We start from the raw sequence: 16,885 nt of genomic DNA, 5'->3' as shown, positions 1-16,885 counted from the left end.
ATGGGCTTAGTTGCTCCCCGGCATGTGGGATCTTCCCGGACCAGGGCTCGAACCCGTGTCCCCTGCATTGGCAGGCGGATTCTTAACTACTGCACCACCAAGAAAGCCCAAAGTAAGGAAATTATTGATTGGATATAACTTAAAGCCAAGTTGGCTGTTTGTGACCGGTTGTCCTAGGTTTCAGTCTGGTAACCTTGAAGCATTTAGAGGCTTAGATCTTGGTTTGCCTACATAGGGCCACCAGAGCACTGGAGCCACCCCAGTCTGATGGCTTCCTTGCTTAATTCTTCTGACACCACAGAGTGCCATAGGTCATCATGGCATTGGGAAAAACTTGGTTAACACGCTTGGGACTGCTTCCTAGGTGAGCACATAAGTTTAAGGCGCATACCTACCCTCCTTAGCTGCCTGGAAGTGGTGGCAGAAGAGTTGGCAGTGGAGATGCATAGGATTGTTTTAGAATATTCTTTAGCTTTAAGAGTGCCCATGGACTCTAAAAAACCAGGGAGCTCTTGGGCGGAGAAGCATCTAGTGAAAAGCAGTATGTTAGAAAGAGAAAAGAGATAGGTTAGAGAAAGAGAGAGAGAGAGAACAAAAGTGTGCTGTGAATGGGAGTAGGCACGGGGCGTGGCAGAGAGAGACACATCACCTGTGGTTACCTAGGATATTCAAGTGTCTCAGTGGGTGACAGAGCCGTCTGGTTGCAGCTTGTCACCTCCAAAGGCAGCTATGGGGGGATCCTTTCTCTTAGGTGAGTAGCTGTGTGTCAGAAAGTCTCTTCCCATTCACAGTACATCAGGCAGGAGACCGAGGCCTTTCCATGGCCCCGAGCTGTTCTCTGGCCGAGGAAGGCCAGGTGTGTATGAGGCCTCCAGGCTCCTTGCCCAGTTCAGAGCCGCTGCACTCAGGGCTCTGTTGTCCTGGGGGCTCCAGGGCGGGTGTGGAGTGAAAGGTTTACCCAAGGTCATGTTCCTTGGCTCAGTAACAGCAGCTGGCTGTCAAGGTATTTCAGCACAACGTGAAGATTTGCAGGTCAGAAAAAGTGTGAGACCCCAAAGCTCGTTTGTCAGGTTGAACTCCAGAGTGGATTCCTCCCTCGGGAACCCATCCCTCCTGCCCTGGAGATGCAAGATTGGCACTGGCTACGGCTCAAAGGCCCCGGCAGAGTGTGTGGGTATCTCCCTGAGGAGAGGTGCGCTTAGATGCTGGAGGACTTTGTGGGAGACACCCCTCCCCCAATTTGTCTTCCAATGCCTACCTGTCTATCCACAGATGGATTGGGTATTATCTGAATCAAGAATGCCTGGCATCTGGCCTATGGGCCCTACCATGCACATTCCTCCAGAAACAAATGAGCTTTTCTCAAACACTCATGGGCTCCCTGCTTTTGCTATTAAAAAAAAAAAAAAAAAAAAGATCCTAATACATTAACATGGTTTACAAGTCAAACTATGGAAACTATATGAAATGAAGAGAGGGAACGTTATGCCAGCACCGTCCCTACTTACTGTAATTACCCCTGCCCCCTTTACATCATAATTTTATTAGTTTCTTATATACCTTCCAGAGTTTCTTTACGAAGATACAAGCAAATGGGGGTCTGTATTCTCTTTCTCTCCTTTTTCATACAAAAAGAGGGCTACTTTATACACTGTTTTGCACCTTGATTTATTCCCCTCCTCTATAGGCTGAGACCAGCAGACAATAATGTCACATCTACTGAAACCCCCATTGACCAAAGTAAAACTGAAAAACCCAATCCAAAAATGTATCCAAAATAAAGCCTGAAAATCAAGCCAAGAGCACCTGCCATGAGGCCATATCAAGGACTGAGGACTTGGAACCCAATAATTCAACCTTTCAAATTTTTTGAAAGAAACACTCTTAAAATTTAACCTTAATAGTAATACATCTTGGAGGCCTTTCCATATCCACACGCAGAGATTCCTCATTCTTTTGTTCGGCTGTCCTGAGTTCTGCTGTAGGGATGTTGAATGTTGAACTGCCCCAAGTCCTGCTCTGTTGCTCCCTGATGGATGCAATCCGTTCTTTTCCCCTCAGCCTCCGTGGACCACCTACACTTACCGCCCACCCCTCCCAGCAGCCACAGCAGCGACTCAGAGGGCAGCCTGAGCCCCAGCCCGCGCCTGCACCCCTTTGGCCTGCCGCAGACCCACAGCCCCGCCAGGGCCCCAGCGCGGGCCACCTCGGCACTTGCCAGCTCCCCACTCCTCACCGCACCGCACGTGAGTGTCCCCTGCATCCCTGCACCCCCATCCCCCATTCTGTCACTCGGACCTTCACCCAGTGTGGGTACCATTCGGAGCCTGTAGGAAGTTTTAGGTGTAACTGCTGAAGCAGGGGGATGACAGTCTTAAAGAACATTTTCTAAGAACTGCCTGTGACCTCATCATGCTAACACGTTCTCTTCCTTTCCTTTGCACACTTCCAGTTTTTATTCACGTTTTATTCACGTTTCTTTTTTATAGCTACAAACATGAGGAATAAAAATGTGTTGTTATTCTTCTCAAAATTGTATCACAAATATTTATCATCAGTTTAGGCGGTCTTTATGACCTATGATAGGAAATAATTTATTTTTTAAATAAACAATCTTTGGTGAACTGAGAGTAAATGCGTTGATGTCTAAAGCTCAAAAATATAATTTAACCTTTTTTGTCTGTGGTGCAACTCTTAACCCAGTGACTCAGGATAGAAATCATGAGTCAACATTCATCCTTCACATATATAATTTTTCCAAATAAAAATTAGGGGTAGGGCTTCCTTTGTGGCACAGTGGTTAAGAATCCACCTGCCAATGCAGGGGACACGGGTTCGAGCCCTGGTCCGGGAAGATCCCTCATGCCACAGAGCAACTAAGCCCATGCGCCACAACTACTGAGCCTGCGCTCTAGAGCCCACAAGCCACAACTACTGAGCCTGTGTGCCACAACTACTGAAGCCCACACGCCTAGAGCCTGTGCTCTGCAACAAGAGAAGCCACCACAATGAGAAGCCCGCACACCACAGTGAAGAGTAGCCCCTGCTCACTGCAACTAGAGAAAGCCCGCGTGCAGCAAAGAAGACCCAACACAGCCAAAAGTAAAATAAAATAAATAAATTAAAAAAAATTAGGGTTAGATAATTAACTTCTCATTGTTCTGAATAGTTGATTGATTTCTATGAGGATTTAAAAATTAGTCAGCCTTACTGAATTTATAATATCACATAGAGCAAATTTGAATGAAATGAATTATTTAAAAATTCTTAGAAGAATCATGTATTAATTAACATAATTTTGAAAATTTGAGTTCCGTCTGTGTCAGAAACTCAGAAAGTTCTAGATCTGTGGCCACGTTCTTATATATCTCTATTACCGAGGGCCAGGGAATTAACTCTTTCCACTCCACCTTTGCCTTCTCTCCTCTTACCCTACACTCCTTTGATTACTGAAATAGTGTCCATCCTATGGATTTGTGGGTCCTACCACAATTAATCCATTCCACGTGGTCATGGAGGAAATCCTTCCCATATCATACCCTGGCTCAGCATCTGTGTTATTTCCCTATTATCTGTTGGCATCAAGCCCTCATACCTCTGCTGGGTACGAACACCCTCCTCCGTGCCCAGCCTGCCGCTGCTTCCAGAACTCTTCACCCCCCCTACACAGAGTGGCTTCTTCAGTTACTTTTTACAATACTGCCTTTGTTGTAATGCTCTCCTCTGTGTAAATCACTCCCTTTCTTTCAGGACGCCCCATTCAAGCCTTGTCTGCTACCCTAAGCCTTCCCTTATCACACGGACTCACATAAGCGTTCTCCTTCTTCCTATTTTTAATGTACCTTGAGTGAATGTTACAGTCTAGCACTTAATTGCTCTCATTCTTTCACGTGTTTCAATTCAGTCTCGGTCTCGATCATTAGCTACTTAAGAGATGGAGTTCATTTTGATTCTTCCGTGCATCTAATGTGGAGCTAATATGCAGTAGGTACTCCATTTATTTGACTAATTATAAACACATTGTCCTAATATGGGTGAAATGAGATGAGCTACAGTTCTCATCTCCACTGATGATGGACAGTCTGGGACTGTGCTGACCAGTGACTTCCATGGAACATGCCTGCAGGTGTGTCCCTAGGAGCCCTGGCCCCTTAGCTGGAAGCAGAGGTCAAGAAGCAACTCCTAGTGTATAGAGAGCATCTTGCAAAATGGCATCTTTAGGAGAACAACAAAACTTTCCACAAACAGAGTTCCAAGTGAATCCTTCATCACTCCGAGGACAGGAAATCTCTAGGGACGTGGGAAATGAATTGTATCCTTTAATTTTGATGTTTTAGCCAGCAGCGTACTTTCTGGGAAATAATGGGTGGAGGTTTCTTTACCCGTTCCCTTATATTATAATCCTTGGGTTGTAACACTCACACGAGTGTCTTCTGCATTTTTGTTTCCACTTCAAAGTGCCCCTTTCTCACCAAAAGAGATGGGCCTCCTTTTCCATTAGCCATTGGCAAGACATCATAACAGACCCTCCTCACCCCTCAGGAGGTGTTTCTCCGGTGCGCCCGGCTTTTCCTCTTTGACCCTTTTCTGCTCCTTGGTCTGCACAGAAGCTGCAGGGATCAGGCCCCCTGGTCCTGACGGAGGAAGAGAAGAGGACCCTGATCGCCGAGGGCTATCCCATCCCCACCAAGTTGCCCCTGACAAAATCCGAGGAGAAGGCCCTGAAGAAAATCCGGAGGAAAATCAAGAATAAGGTGAGCCCTTCAAATCCAGGTACTTCTGTGAGCAGAGACAGTGAGCAAACCCGGCCAGCATGCCCACCCTCCCTTCCTGGTGGCCAACACTGGCCCGCCCCATTGTGGGGACCAAGGCTTGCCCCTGTCTTCCCCCAGACCTCCCCATACATCTTCTGGTCAGTGGACCTCCAGGTCGGGCGTGCACACTCTGTGGTGCCTAAGATGACCCATACAGGGGTGGGAAGAAAATATTAGAACTCCCATTTACACTTTGAAAAAAATCTCAGCCTTTAAAATTTGTTTTATTAGATACACAATATTTCCCTCTAGTAGGCATGTATATAATTTATAAATGAATGCATATAAATGTATTATGGGTGCTTGCTTAAGTTTTTTTCTTTTTTTTTCTTTTTTTTTTTTTTTTCGGTATGCGGGCCTCCCATTGCTGTGGCCTCTCCCGTTGCGGAGCACAGGCTCCGGACGCGCAGGCCCAGCGGCCATGGCTCACGGGCCCAGCCGCTCCGCGGCACGTGGGATCTTCCCGGACCGGGGCACGAACCCGTGTCCCCTGCATCGGCAGGCGGACTCTCAACCACTGCGCCACCAGGGAAGCCCAAGTTTTTTTCTTGATAGAGGTTTTTGATAAAAAATTCTGCAGACCACTGTTCTATACCTGGGTCCAGCAGTCTTCTAGTCCTAGGCCCCTACAGTGGGGATCAGGGGTGCAGAGGCCCTGGGGCATGGCTAGGGCGTGGGCAGAGCAGGAGGGAGGGGACAAAGAGAGAGGAAGGAAAGAGCTTAGAGTTAAAATTCTTTGTCCATGTGCAGAACCGCCAGGGAATTTTTATACGACTAACCCCAACTGGCTTATATTATGTATTATAGTTGAGCCAACTAGGTCCACAGAATTGAGATCATTTATCTAAGACCATACAGATGGTTCGTGACCCACATGTTCCAGTCTAACTCCTGGACCACTGTCCTTCTCACTGGGGGCCTAGTGTGTTGGAAAGTAGATGAGAATATCAGCTGGTTGAAACCAGGGAAGGCAGAAGAGGTGATTAGTAGATGAGCCAGTAGGTTAAACAAATGGCAAGTGGCCACAAAAGTGAGCAGGGCTTTTGTGATTTCTTTCCTCATGGCCTCTTGTCATACTGGTTTACTGAGATAGCTGGAACATAATCCTTTTTTCTCCCCTTCCATTGCAGATTTCTGCCCAGGAAAGTAGGAGGAAGAAGAAGGAATACATGGACAGTTTGGAGAAAAAGTAAGCCTCCTGCCAAAGTGGTTGTGTGTATTGAACAATTCATGTAGAGAAATGTAAGTGCGGGGCGGGGGGGGCTCTGCTTTCTATGAGAAGGGGATTCAATTTCTCCGTCTGGACCCCAGCAAAGGCCGTTGGTTTATCAGCTGTGTTTTGCCTGCCACCTAGTGGTTTTTAGAGGGGAAATCTTATAGATCTGGCAGGTGATAAAAAATACATTCAGTCTTAGTAGGCATTTGTACCGCACAGTTTCCAACCAAGGGTCCTTAAGTCCCTGAAGGCTTCCTTTCAAATAAGTACAAATGCTAACATTCATGCATATTCCTGGACTCCTCAGAGGAGAGGCGCTAATTAATCAATTCCTGTTGGCCACATCCCTCTCACGCTAGAGAAAGCAACAGGGGATGAAGTAAGTAAGGCAGGTTGGCGTTCTTTTTTTTCCGTCCACTATAATTTGTGTTATAGGGGAGTGACTTTTCACAAAAACACTTGACGGCACCTTTTGCTCTTCTGAATAGCCTGGAATATCAGGAGGGCTGTTAGAAAAACGTAAATTAAATACAATTTTGTATTAGCCCTAGAAAATAGTTCCCATCTGGCAAACTAATGCCATTTTAAGATGGGAATGAGTCCCGGGACCTAGAAATGAATCTATATGTGTGTCTGGTGAGAGGAGCAGTTGGTGGATCCTGGCTGGTTCTTAAGTTCCTACTGAAAGTCAGTGTTTCTTCCTCCTGATTTAGGTGTTGGTAATAGAGCATTAAGCAGTCCCATTCTGTTTGTTATTGTCTGTGGGTATCCAGGGTCAAGATGTTTCGATGAAAATCTCTTTATTGCCTCTCTGGGGCATGCCTGCTCCGGCACCTGGATTCCTTGTCTTGAGGCCCCGGGTTCTTGTCCTTCACTCTCTCCCTGCCCCAAGCCCCTTGGCTTCCTGTCAGTCCTTCAGGTCAAGAGTACAGCCAGCAGCATCCAGACCCTGTAGCATAGAGGGAGAATTGTGATGGACATTGAGAGCCATAGGGAATAGTCGAGAGAAATCAAGGTTGGAACACCCTAAAAGAAGTTTATGTTTTGTGCCGTCCCTATTCATTTTCCATTACTGAGGCACTGGTTACCCATCTCTCTCTCTCTCTTTTTTCTTTTGTCTTCTCACTCTTTTCCCCAACTCAGGTTGGCCAGGTTCTCTCCCTCACCTCCCTAGAGTAGCTGCTTCCCTATTTTTTTTCTCTGAACCCCACCTGCCTCCATCCTAGCTCCTGGCTTAGTGTTTGCTCCCCTGATAAAAAACTAAGTTTTTTTTTTTTTCTCTCCCTCTCCTCTGTAGGGTGGAGTCTTGTTCAACGGAGAACTCGGAGCTTCGGAAGAAGGTGGAGGTTCTGGAGAACACCAACAGGTGAGGGTCCCTGGCGTGAGGAACCGACACAACTGCCTGATGGAAGGTGGGGAAAGAGGGGGAGATCCAGGGCCAGAGCTTGGAGGAAAGGGGAGGAGATGACATTGAAAGGATAGTTGTGTCAGGATGCTCAAGACAGTCGCACTTCTCTCACCTGTTCCTCCCGTGTGTGTGCGTGTGCGCACACACACACACACACATGCATGTCCTTTTCTTTTCCTAAAATACGTGGGATTGATGAAGAGGCTGATTCTGATAAGGGCTATGATGAGGGGGTTAAGGAAGAGGCTTGGAAAAGAATAAGGTCAATGAGTCCGATTCTCCTGAAAATGACATCAGACTTTAGAGGTGGACAAAGAGGGCCAGACCACTTTTTTGTCACCCAATTTGAGTAATAAATGGTGTTTTTTAGTAAAAAAAAGGAGAGAAAACCAAGTTTGTTTTTTTAATTACTGTTTTTAAAAGTTAATTAATTAATTACATTTTAAGCCCGTTTTGAAAACTAAATATAGGATTGTTCCTCTAGCACCTCTTGTGCCAGGTACTGTTTTCAGCATTTTATAGATATTAATTCATTTAACCTTCTAATGGCTCTATGAGCTGGTCCTATTACTATCCCCATTATATAAAGGAGGTCCTGAGACTCAGAAAGGTTAGGTGATTTGCCCAAGGTCATGCAGTAAAATGCTAGAAGGCTGCATTTGAAGGCAGGCAATCTGGTCCTGGAGCCTCGATGTAGGAGAAGCATACTGAGTTTACCCGGGGTCATATGCAAGAGAAAGGGGTTAAGGTATAGGGCTGAGAAATGGCGGTTGGGGAGTTTCATCGTGTGTGTGTTTGTGTGTGTGTGTGTGTGTGTGTGTGCGCGCGCGCGCGCTCATGGAGCCTGCCTATGCTTTGAAAATTAAAGTGTTCATTAGTCAAGGGATCCTGTTGCCCTTAGTTGTTATAGATCTGACAATCCAAGCAGAGAAAAATTGACTTTTAGGTAAGCAAAATTTTAATTCATCATTTTAAGGCTTAGCACTAATGCCTAGTAACAATTTTGCAAATGTTAAGGGATCAGGGTAAATCTATTTGCATGTCATTTCATAATAACTTGAAATTTGGCTCCCATTTTCTAAATCTTCATGGTCCGTTGCTCAAACAGCAGGCTAATCTAGTCATAAGGTAAAAATACCATCCGCAGGAAAAGTGGACATTGTGACCCCGCTGGGTTTCCCTCTGCATTTCTGGGAATGTGTGCTCATATAGCAAGTCAAGGGCAGTCACCTCTAGTGCTCTGTAGACAAACAACAGAAGTAAGTAAATGTCACCAGCTCCATGTGGTATCACCTTGATCCCCTGAGGCAAAGGAGCTGGTTTCCAGTACGACTTCAGGTTTCCCGTTTCATGGTTGCCTTTGGCCATTAGTCTCCTGAGGCTTCCTCTCTTCTTATGTCCACCTTTACACCTGCCAGAGTGGTTCTCAGGGTCCTGAACCCCACCAGCGTCTGTATCCATCTTGTTAGCATCCTGAGCTGATAGTGTTCCCACCCCCCTGTCCTAGTACTTGCTGTTGCAGAAGTCCTGTGTTCATGAATGGGACAAATCCAGGTCATGAATTGGTGAACAGGGGAAGAAGAATCCATCCAAGATAACCGTGGAGTTTGGTCCAGGTTGGGTCTAGTCTAGGGGTTCTGGCTGTCAGGTCTATCCACAGCCACACGGGGGCAGCAGAGGCACAAAGAGCAGTGGGTGCTTGTGATGAGACGGGGTTGCTGCCACCTTTCCGGGGGAAAAAGGGTCTCTCCTCCCCTCTCCAGGCTGACCCTGCTCTGTCATATTTTTCTAAACGTAAAAAGAAAAACCCACACATGTAATATATGCCCATTGTATAAAAAATTAGAAAATACAGTTTAAAAAGGGAAAAAAATGACAATCTTTTCACCTAGAGAGATGTTTACATTTTGGAATATTTTGTATATATATATGTATTTATATTGTACATCCTCCTCTGTTAAGAGCCTTTTCCATTTAACAAAAAGCACTGGGTATATATTTTCATATCAGTCAATATATTTCTACAGAATCCTATTTCTTTCAGATTTCGATAAAGAGCTGTCATCTGAGGAGCACTGACATAAACCACATCTGATTCTATGTAACAGCAGTCAGTGTTTTGCAATTGTTTTTTATGTTTTACAATAATGGCCACAGCCTTTTTATTATGATATTGGTATGAGTTATGAGTTACGGGAGCATATGCATATTTGAGCTTGGGGTCAGCATATCTGGCGTTCTTCCCTGAGAGCCAGTGGTGGTTTTCCTTCTGTTTTCTTCACTGACTGTGGAAGTTTTTCCCAGCCATTCAGCCTGCTGGAACCTCGACTGAGAACACCGTCTATCTTATGCTAGTGGTGGTCTCCTTGTCCCTGGACTGTAGGAGCCTCCACTGTGGTTCCCCCAGAGGCCCAAGTGCCATCTCTTCCCTCTTCCAAACTTACGTCTCCTGGTAGACAACCTTTTATGATGGAAATGGCTGCTACTTGATTAACCGGCAATCTTCCCACAGATAGTCTGATGAGGGAGTTCTTATAGTCATCATCTCTCAGTCCAGCAGCTTTTAATGTGCCTTGGCTTGAGAAGTCAGGGAATAAAAGCAGAGCCGCTCTTGTTCACACAAGGAAGGGCCTTCCTTGCCCCCGACTTCCTCTTCTCCATTCTTCTTCTGTTCCTGCCAAGGGCCTCCCCTCGCCAGAGGACACTGCAGTCGCCAGAGTGACTGTAACATGAACCGTGGCAATCTCCTGCCCTAAACCAGTCAGGAGGAGTTGGTGTTTGGGGCCCGTGGTAAGGGGAGATTTTCGGACCCTTTATTCGTCACACCGTGTGAGTGACGCAGTGTTTGAACTAAGTACAGGGTAGGGCCCAGTGAACACACACCTGTGTTTGTGTCCTATTCGTGCTTCTTGTATTAACGTCCTTTGGAGGTAGCTGGGCAGAGGTAGAAATGGCTGTGAGAAGTGGACAGGACCCTGGGTCACCAGAAGTGGGGTGGGAGACCTCGTGTGCCGTTGTTTCATTTGGCACGATGTGGCAGGAAAGGCGAGTGGGTACGTGGACCAAAATAAAGACAAATTATACCTCTTTACATTTTACCACTTCTCTGCTCCCCCCACGAGGGACTTTCCATCTATCCAGATGAGAATGAGCCCTCAGATTCCAAATCAATCCCGACTCTTCGGTTAGTACTCTCCTCAGCAGCAACCATTTAGCATGCTCTTGGCTTCTAGGCAAAAAAGCCCCTATTATCTGAGCTCAGGAAGCTGGAAGAGGATGGAGACAGGAGAGGAGACTTCTGCAGCCTTACCCCAGGAGCCTAAGAGCAGCCGAAGCAGTGGGAAGGCACCTTCACACTTCTTTGCTAAGGCGATCCACGAATCGCACGCCACCAGGAAATGTGTGAGCTGAGAGTGAGTGGTCTCCCAGGGGGCCCTCTTCCTGTGCTCAATCAGGATATACATTTGCACTTTGCAAAGTCCAGGTGAGGCCATGTTTGGCGCCGGAGGGTCTTCCTGGCCTTCCTTGCTTATCATTCGCCTCTCCGAGCTGCATGTCTCATTCTTGAGAGACCCTGTCTTTCCCCCACTTTCTAGCCTTTTCTTCTGCACAAGTGATGCACATCTACTGCCCAGCCCATCCATTTTAGGTGTTTGTGGCCCAGTTTGCTCCATTCGTTTTAAATTTTGCCCTCGTGCTGTAGGCTATAGGGCTGTGAGCCACTATCCCTCTCCTCAGCCCTGATTTGTAGACTCATAGGTGCTTAGACTTGAAATGTACTTTAGATATCATCTCATTTAACTGTTAATCACTTCCTTTTACAGAAGCGGAAACTGAGGGCTGATGAGGTTAAGATCATCCATTTAGAGGTGGGACAGGGACTAGAACTCAGCCACTTACTTTCTCAACTGGACCTGACCTCGGTCTCTTTTGCCGCTGTTGTGCTCTCTCTCCAAGGACCGCTGCCTTTCCCAGCACGGGGTCAACCGTAGTTCCAAACAAGAGGACCCAGCTTGGGATCTGTGTTTTAGGGGGCCCTGCTCCGGCTTTCCCCTAGCCACGCCCCTCCCCATGGGATGAGGAGTCAGCAGGAACAAGGCGATATATCTGTCTGGGGCTCTAACCTGGCCTTGGAGGAAGCTCGACAAAGCAGGTGTCGGGGGTACCCATGGGCAGTGTTTGCCTGGCTTGGGGTAGGTAGGATGAGGAGAAACCTTAGGATGTATGACATGTATGGGATGTGGGCCTCATTGGTATTCTTTCTCCGAACCTCACAGAAGGTGAGGGATGTGCTTGTCCTGTCTGTGTTGTTATCAGAAACAAGAATTCATTAGTTTTCCTCTTTGACCTTCCTCTTAGCTATAGTCCTCCTCTCTGTCTCTACTCTTCTTGTTCTTTAAAATCTACATGTGATTCCTGATGGCAGTCTTTCCAGCCAAGCCCACTGGGCTCTGACTGTGCTGTCCTCATTTGTTTGTGTAGCCGCACAGCTGCATCCATTTGCACCAGTTTTGTCTGTCGGCTTCCTCCTCACTGTTGTGTCTTCCACATGTGAAGTCTTCTGTTCGACTGACTAATCAGCTGGTCCCTCTCTCCTGCTGTGCACAGAGAGGCCGTTAGAGTGCTCAGGAATGACCTACGTCCAGGAGTGACCCTCTGTAGACCTTTATCTTGGTTTAAATCACTTTTCATTTCTCCATTATCTCTAACTTCTGGTTGTGTGAAGAGTATAAGCTTTCTTTTCAGTTGAAAATGTTACAAACTTCAAAGGATTGTTGGATACTAGACTAAGTTTCCCAGAGAGTTTACAAAGGCATTTTAGTAGGATTCCATGGTAAAGTTAGACATTCCTCAGCCCCAGAAAACATTCTAGAACTCTCTCTTTCTTGTGTTCCTGGGTGAGTAGGTGATAGAATATTTCAGAAGTGCCCTCTGGTCCCTGAAAAATAAACCTCCTTATAATGTGGCAATTACACAGTAAGAGAAAGGAGATAATTTGTATTTTAAAAAATTTAGGCCAGAGCCCCACGAACAACTTTCAAAACTTAAGTGAAAGATCATAAATAAATGAGTATTTATTCAAAGTTTAGGATTTTAGCAGAATGTGATTATCTTTTGTATAAGAGTTTGCACTTTAGTATTTAAAAGTCTTTGAGGTAGTTCAAGAGTCTCCTTAAATATTGTTATGCAATGTTTTGAATTGTTATTAACGTTATATCCTACCACCTCCCCACCCTCTGCCTGAGGATTTTGAGGTAGGTGTTTTAGCTTTTTTTTTTTTTTTAAATAATTTTATTTATTTATTTGTTTATTTGGCTGCATTGGGTCTTTGTTGCTGCGCGCGGCCTTTCTCTAGTTGTGGTGAGCGGGGCTACTCTTCGTTGTGGTGCGCGGGTTTCTCATTGCGGTGGCTTCTCTTATTGCGGAGCACGGGCTCTAGGCACGTGGGCTTCAGTAGTTGTGGCTCACGGGCTCTAGAGCGCAGGCTCAGTAGTTGTGGCGCATGGGCTTAGTTGCTCCGTGGCATGTGGGACCTTCCCAGACCAGGGCTCGAACCCGTGTCCCCTGCATTGGCAGGACTCTTAACCACTGCACCACCAGGGAAGTCCCTGTTTTTGCTTTTTGACACCTCTCTCCTAACCCTCTGATCTTGTACACTAATTCTAGAAGACTGGGGTGGGTGGGGAGGGATTCAGGTGGAGTTTTGCTTCGAAAGGACATGGATGCCTGCCTCTTCCATCATGAAGCCACCTAATGTTCACTCATATAATTTTTTTGCATGTGTGCACTAGATAAGTAGCTTAGACTTTTTTGATCATATTGTTTTACATGTTGTATAGTGACCCAGACACACCACACATACATATACATCACATTCATCACTAATATGAACGTTTCACAAAGGAATACTTATTTACTTTGTGTGATGCCCTCAGATATTGTGTGTTCTATTTGATTCTGTTTCATTAAATACACCAGTCACACCCCAGCTGTTTTCACAACCCACGACAATGGTTCATGATTTGGAATTTAGAACTTACTGCTCTAAGTAGTTCCATAAGTAAAAAAAAGTCCCTTCATTCCTGTGGGAGGCTGATTCACCCAGAGGGTGATTTACTTACACACACAAATGTGCATACATGCATTACAGCCCAGCTAGTTCCATTTCTGAGTAAGGTGTATTACAGGATTTGATGGAAATTGTGTTTATAGAGAGGACCTGATTTGAAGCTCCTGGCACAGCAAGTAATTGGGAACCACCAGTTTATTATTTTTCCTGGGTCCTAGTTTCTGACTCCAGTGGGAAATTAGGTACTAGAATGTTCAAAGTATAAGATGCAGTAACTGTATCACTAGCTCATTCTCTCTCGCTCCCTCCCCACACCAACCCCTGCTGTTTCCCTTAAATAACAGAAACATAAGAAAACAAAATTAAACCAAATACAAGAAAACACATGAGGCTGTTGATGCATTTCCCAGCTTTTATAAGATTGTGTCTCACACTCTTGGCTACTTTTGAATGTTTTGCCCAATTTCCTTTGATATGCCTCCCAAGATACAGGGTGATGCTTTATTTTGGGCAAGGCTGGCAGCTGCCTTTAACTGCTCTTTTACTAGGAGCTGTGTGAGGACAGCCATGAGGTTTATTTTTACATCTCACCACAGGACAAAATCCACATTTTCAATCAAGTGTTGGACCCTCCAATTTAACAAATTGTGAAAAATGTCTTGGCCCAGATAAACATCTCTCTAAATTAAGACCTTGCTCCCGGAAGCCCAAGAATTCATTAAGCCATAATTATCCATGATCACTGATGATTTAACATACAGTAATAAAGGAGAAGTTTAAACTGAGCTCTGAATGCACTGTTGGAAAGAGAGTCTGTCCTATGATTGACTTTTTATAGCTTTAGTTTTAAAATAATTCTTCCATTTCATCTGTTGGCTGCCTTTTCTCCAGCCAGCCCTTTATGCAAGCAGAGTAACAGCTGTCATCCAAGCTCCCAATGCTTCAGGCCATGGCATCTGTCCCAATGGCATCAGGGAAAGTACCACATCATCTCAGACCAACATATCAATTGTGAGATTCCAGGCTTTCCTGTAAAGAGACTCATCTGTCATCAGTGGAAAGAAATAGCAAGCACTCTGCAAAGGTGTATTTGTTTCAGCAAACCCAGAGTACTCCAGAAGGGGATTCTCTCATTATTCTGTTAGCTGGTGAGGTCAAGAGAATTAACTTTGACTAAGTGCCTGAACTCAGGACTTAAGGAATGTGATTAAAAACCATGGTACTGAGATCTAAATTCAGGTTTCTCTTCCTGGGAGCTTATCGCCGTGTTCTGGCGAATATTACTGATTTAGTAATCCTAAAGCCATCTCATCAGCTCTGTTGGTGTCCAGTGGAGGGACAGGTCTTATAGCTTCCATTCTCCTAAACAAAGCTCAGGTTTGACTTCCTGACACTTGACGTGGGCTAAGGAATACCTATTATTCTTTTATCCATCATTTGCATTTTATTTTGGTATATCCAGAGATCTGCCAGGAAATGTTTATTTTACCCTATTGCTTTTATTTGTATCAGATCACTGAAACTTTGTTAGTATATATCTCACTGCCATCAGATTCACTTCTGTCTGCAGTTTGGTCACTGTCTGCAGTTTGGTCACTGTAATCTTTTCTTATTTAACGGTGGACACATCTCTTGGTTGTGCTGTTGTCAATGTGATGCTTTTTTTTTTTTTTTTTTGGCTGCGCTGCGCGGCTTGCAGGATCTTAGTTCCCCGACCAGGGATCAAACCCGGGCCTCGGCAGTGAAAGCAACGAGTCCTAAACACTGGACCACCAGGGAATTTCCTCAATAAGATGTTAATATCACTGGATTTAAGAAAAATCTACTTAACTAAGAAATCTTTTGATCATTAATTTTATTAGGTTATAGGTTTGGGTACCATGGTGTACTGAATTGGAAAGCACGTGAGCTATGGAGTCAGATAGGTTTGGGTTTACATCCTAGGTCTTCTAGTTCCTGGTTACATGTCTTTGAAACCTTTACATGGTATCTCAGTATATGAAGTTCTAGAACTCAGCCAGTGGACACTCAATCACTAATAATTTTCTTTCCTTATGACAAAAATGAGTGTTTCTGTTGTATGAATGTCTATGAATTTCCCAAACTTTATCACATCATGGAAATCTATTTAGACATTGGGGAATGGATGAGCTAACCTGCTTTCCTTGGGTGAAATCCCTCTGTTGCTGATGGATGGGGCCTTCAGAGTGTCATCATTCCCACGAGTTCACCTTTGCTAATCCGAGTAGGAGAAGCAGCAGCAAACAGCGCATTATAACTCACTGTCGCTTTCCACCAAAATTTCAAACTGAAAAATCTATTTTGAACTACATGTTTGCTCATCTTAAAGAGCTGGATTATAAACTGTTAGAAATCAGGGGCCATTAAACAACCATTTGCATTTGCAGTGGATTCAGAATATAATTGTCTTTGAGTTTGGAAAGGATGTGCTGATGAATGCCAAGTAAAGCACCACACAACTAGTAAAGATACAGCCCTTCCTGCTCGCCCAGCCAGACTTAGAGGGTCCTTCTTCCAAACTGATAGCACTTTACACCTATAGCTGGGGTTCCCAACTTGAGCCTAAGGCATTATACCATTGGGGTTTAGGTGTGTCTGGCCTGTCAGAGGTCTGTCTTCAGAACAGGCTGTGGAGCCTCCTGGGAGACTGTTCATCCTAGAGAAGGGGTCCCAGGCCTCGCGATCACAATCAGAAATTGGAAGGGAGGAGTGATTCCGAGTATTGTGTGGAATTGGTTTCCTCAGTGGTTCATGCTCTGAAGACTGGACAAAGGGCAGGGATTGGGCAGGGAGGAGGTGCAGGAAGGTTGTGGGTAAATGGGGACTGTTGGTAAAAATGGAAATGGCGATTTTGCTTTGAAAACACCTTAAGGATTTGGAGCAAAAGTAAATGGCTGTGGTAACATCTGGAAATCTGCTGTCTAATGGAAGCCTGGATAGAGGAATGTCCTCCACCAATTCCTCCAGGCACAGAGCACAGCTGAGCTTCAGCACCTTGAAGCTGCCAGCACAGGCAGGAGGGTGCCCCATGGGAGTCGGGGTGCCCATCAGAAGTGGCAGCCAGCACCACAGACGTGGCTCTTCAGCAGGCCACCAAGGAAACAGTGAGGCCCCTTTCTGTAGTTTAGCTGGTAACAAAGACCCTGTTGATTGGCACCACAGGAGGAGGCCAGAATATGAGAGAAAAGGTCTGTGCCACGTGGTCAAGCATAGGTCTTATCTATGGCTCACCTGTGTATCTCCCCCACGTGTTCCAGAAATACAGCAGGGAGAACCCAAAGAGGGCTTTGGGGCTGGCATTACAGGATGTTGTCAATAAAATGTGTGCCACTGCCCACTAGATCTCAGCTCTGCCA

The 16,885-nt window shown here is 45.5% G+C and overlaps 1 protein-coding gene across 2 annotated transcripts in view; it reads left to right on the top strand.

The window, feature by feature from the left end:
• CREB3L2 (cAMP responsive element binding protein 3 like 2) overlaps positions 1-16,885 on the top strand; it is a 122,645-nt gene that overhangs the window by 91,543 nt on the left and 14,217 nt on the right. For both annotated transcript variants that reach the window (XR_014295031.1, XM_082632690.1), the window contains exons 5-8: positions 2,062-2,246; positions 4,608-4,754; positions 5,945-6,003; positions 7,328-7,396. Coding sequence is in view for 1 of the 2 variants with exons in the window: in XM_082632690.1 (XP_082488816.1) it covers positions 2,062-2,246; positions 4,608-4,754; positions 5,945-6,003; positions 7,328-7,396 (460 nt within the window). In the remaining variant the exon portion in view is untranslated. The remainder of the gene's footprint in view (positions 1-2,061; positions 2,247-4,607; positions 4,755-5,944; positions 6,004-7,327; positions 7,397-16,885) is intronic.

This window comes from Mesoplodon mirus (assembly GCF_964341445.2).
Source record: "Mesoplodon mirus genome assembly, chromosome: 9".
Lineage (NCBI taxonomy): Eukaryota > Metazoa > Chordata > Mammalia > Artiodactyla > Ziphiidae > Mesoplodon > Mesoplodon mirus.
The sequence above is the reverse complement of the archived record's forward strand: the minus strand, read 5'-3'. Positions and strand labels throughout refer to the sequence as shown.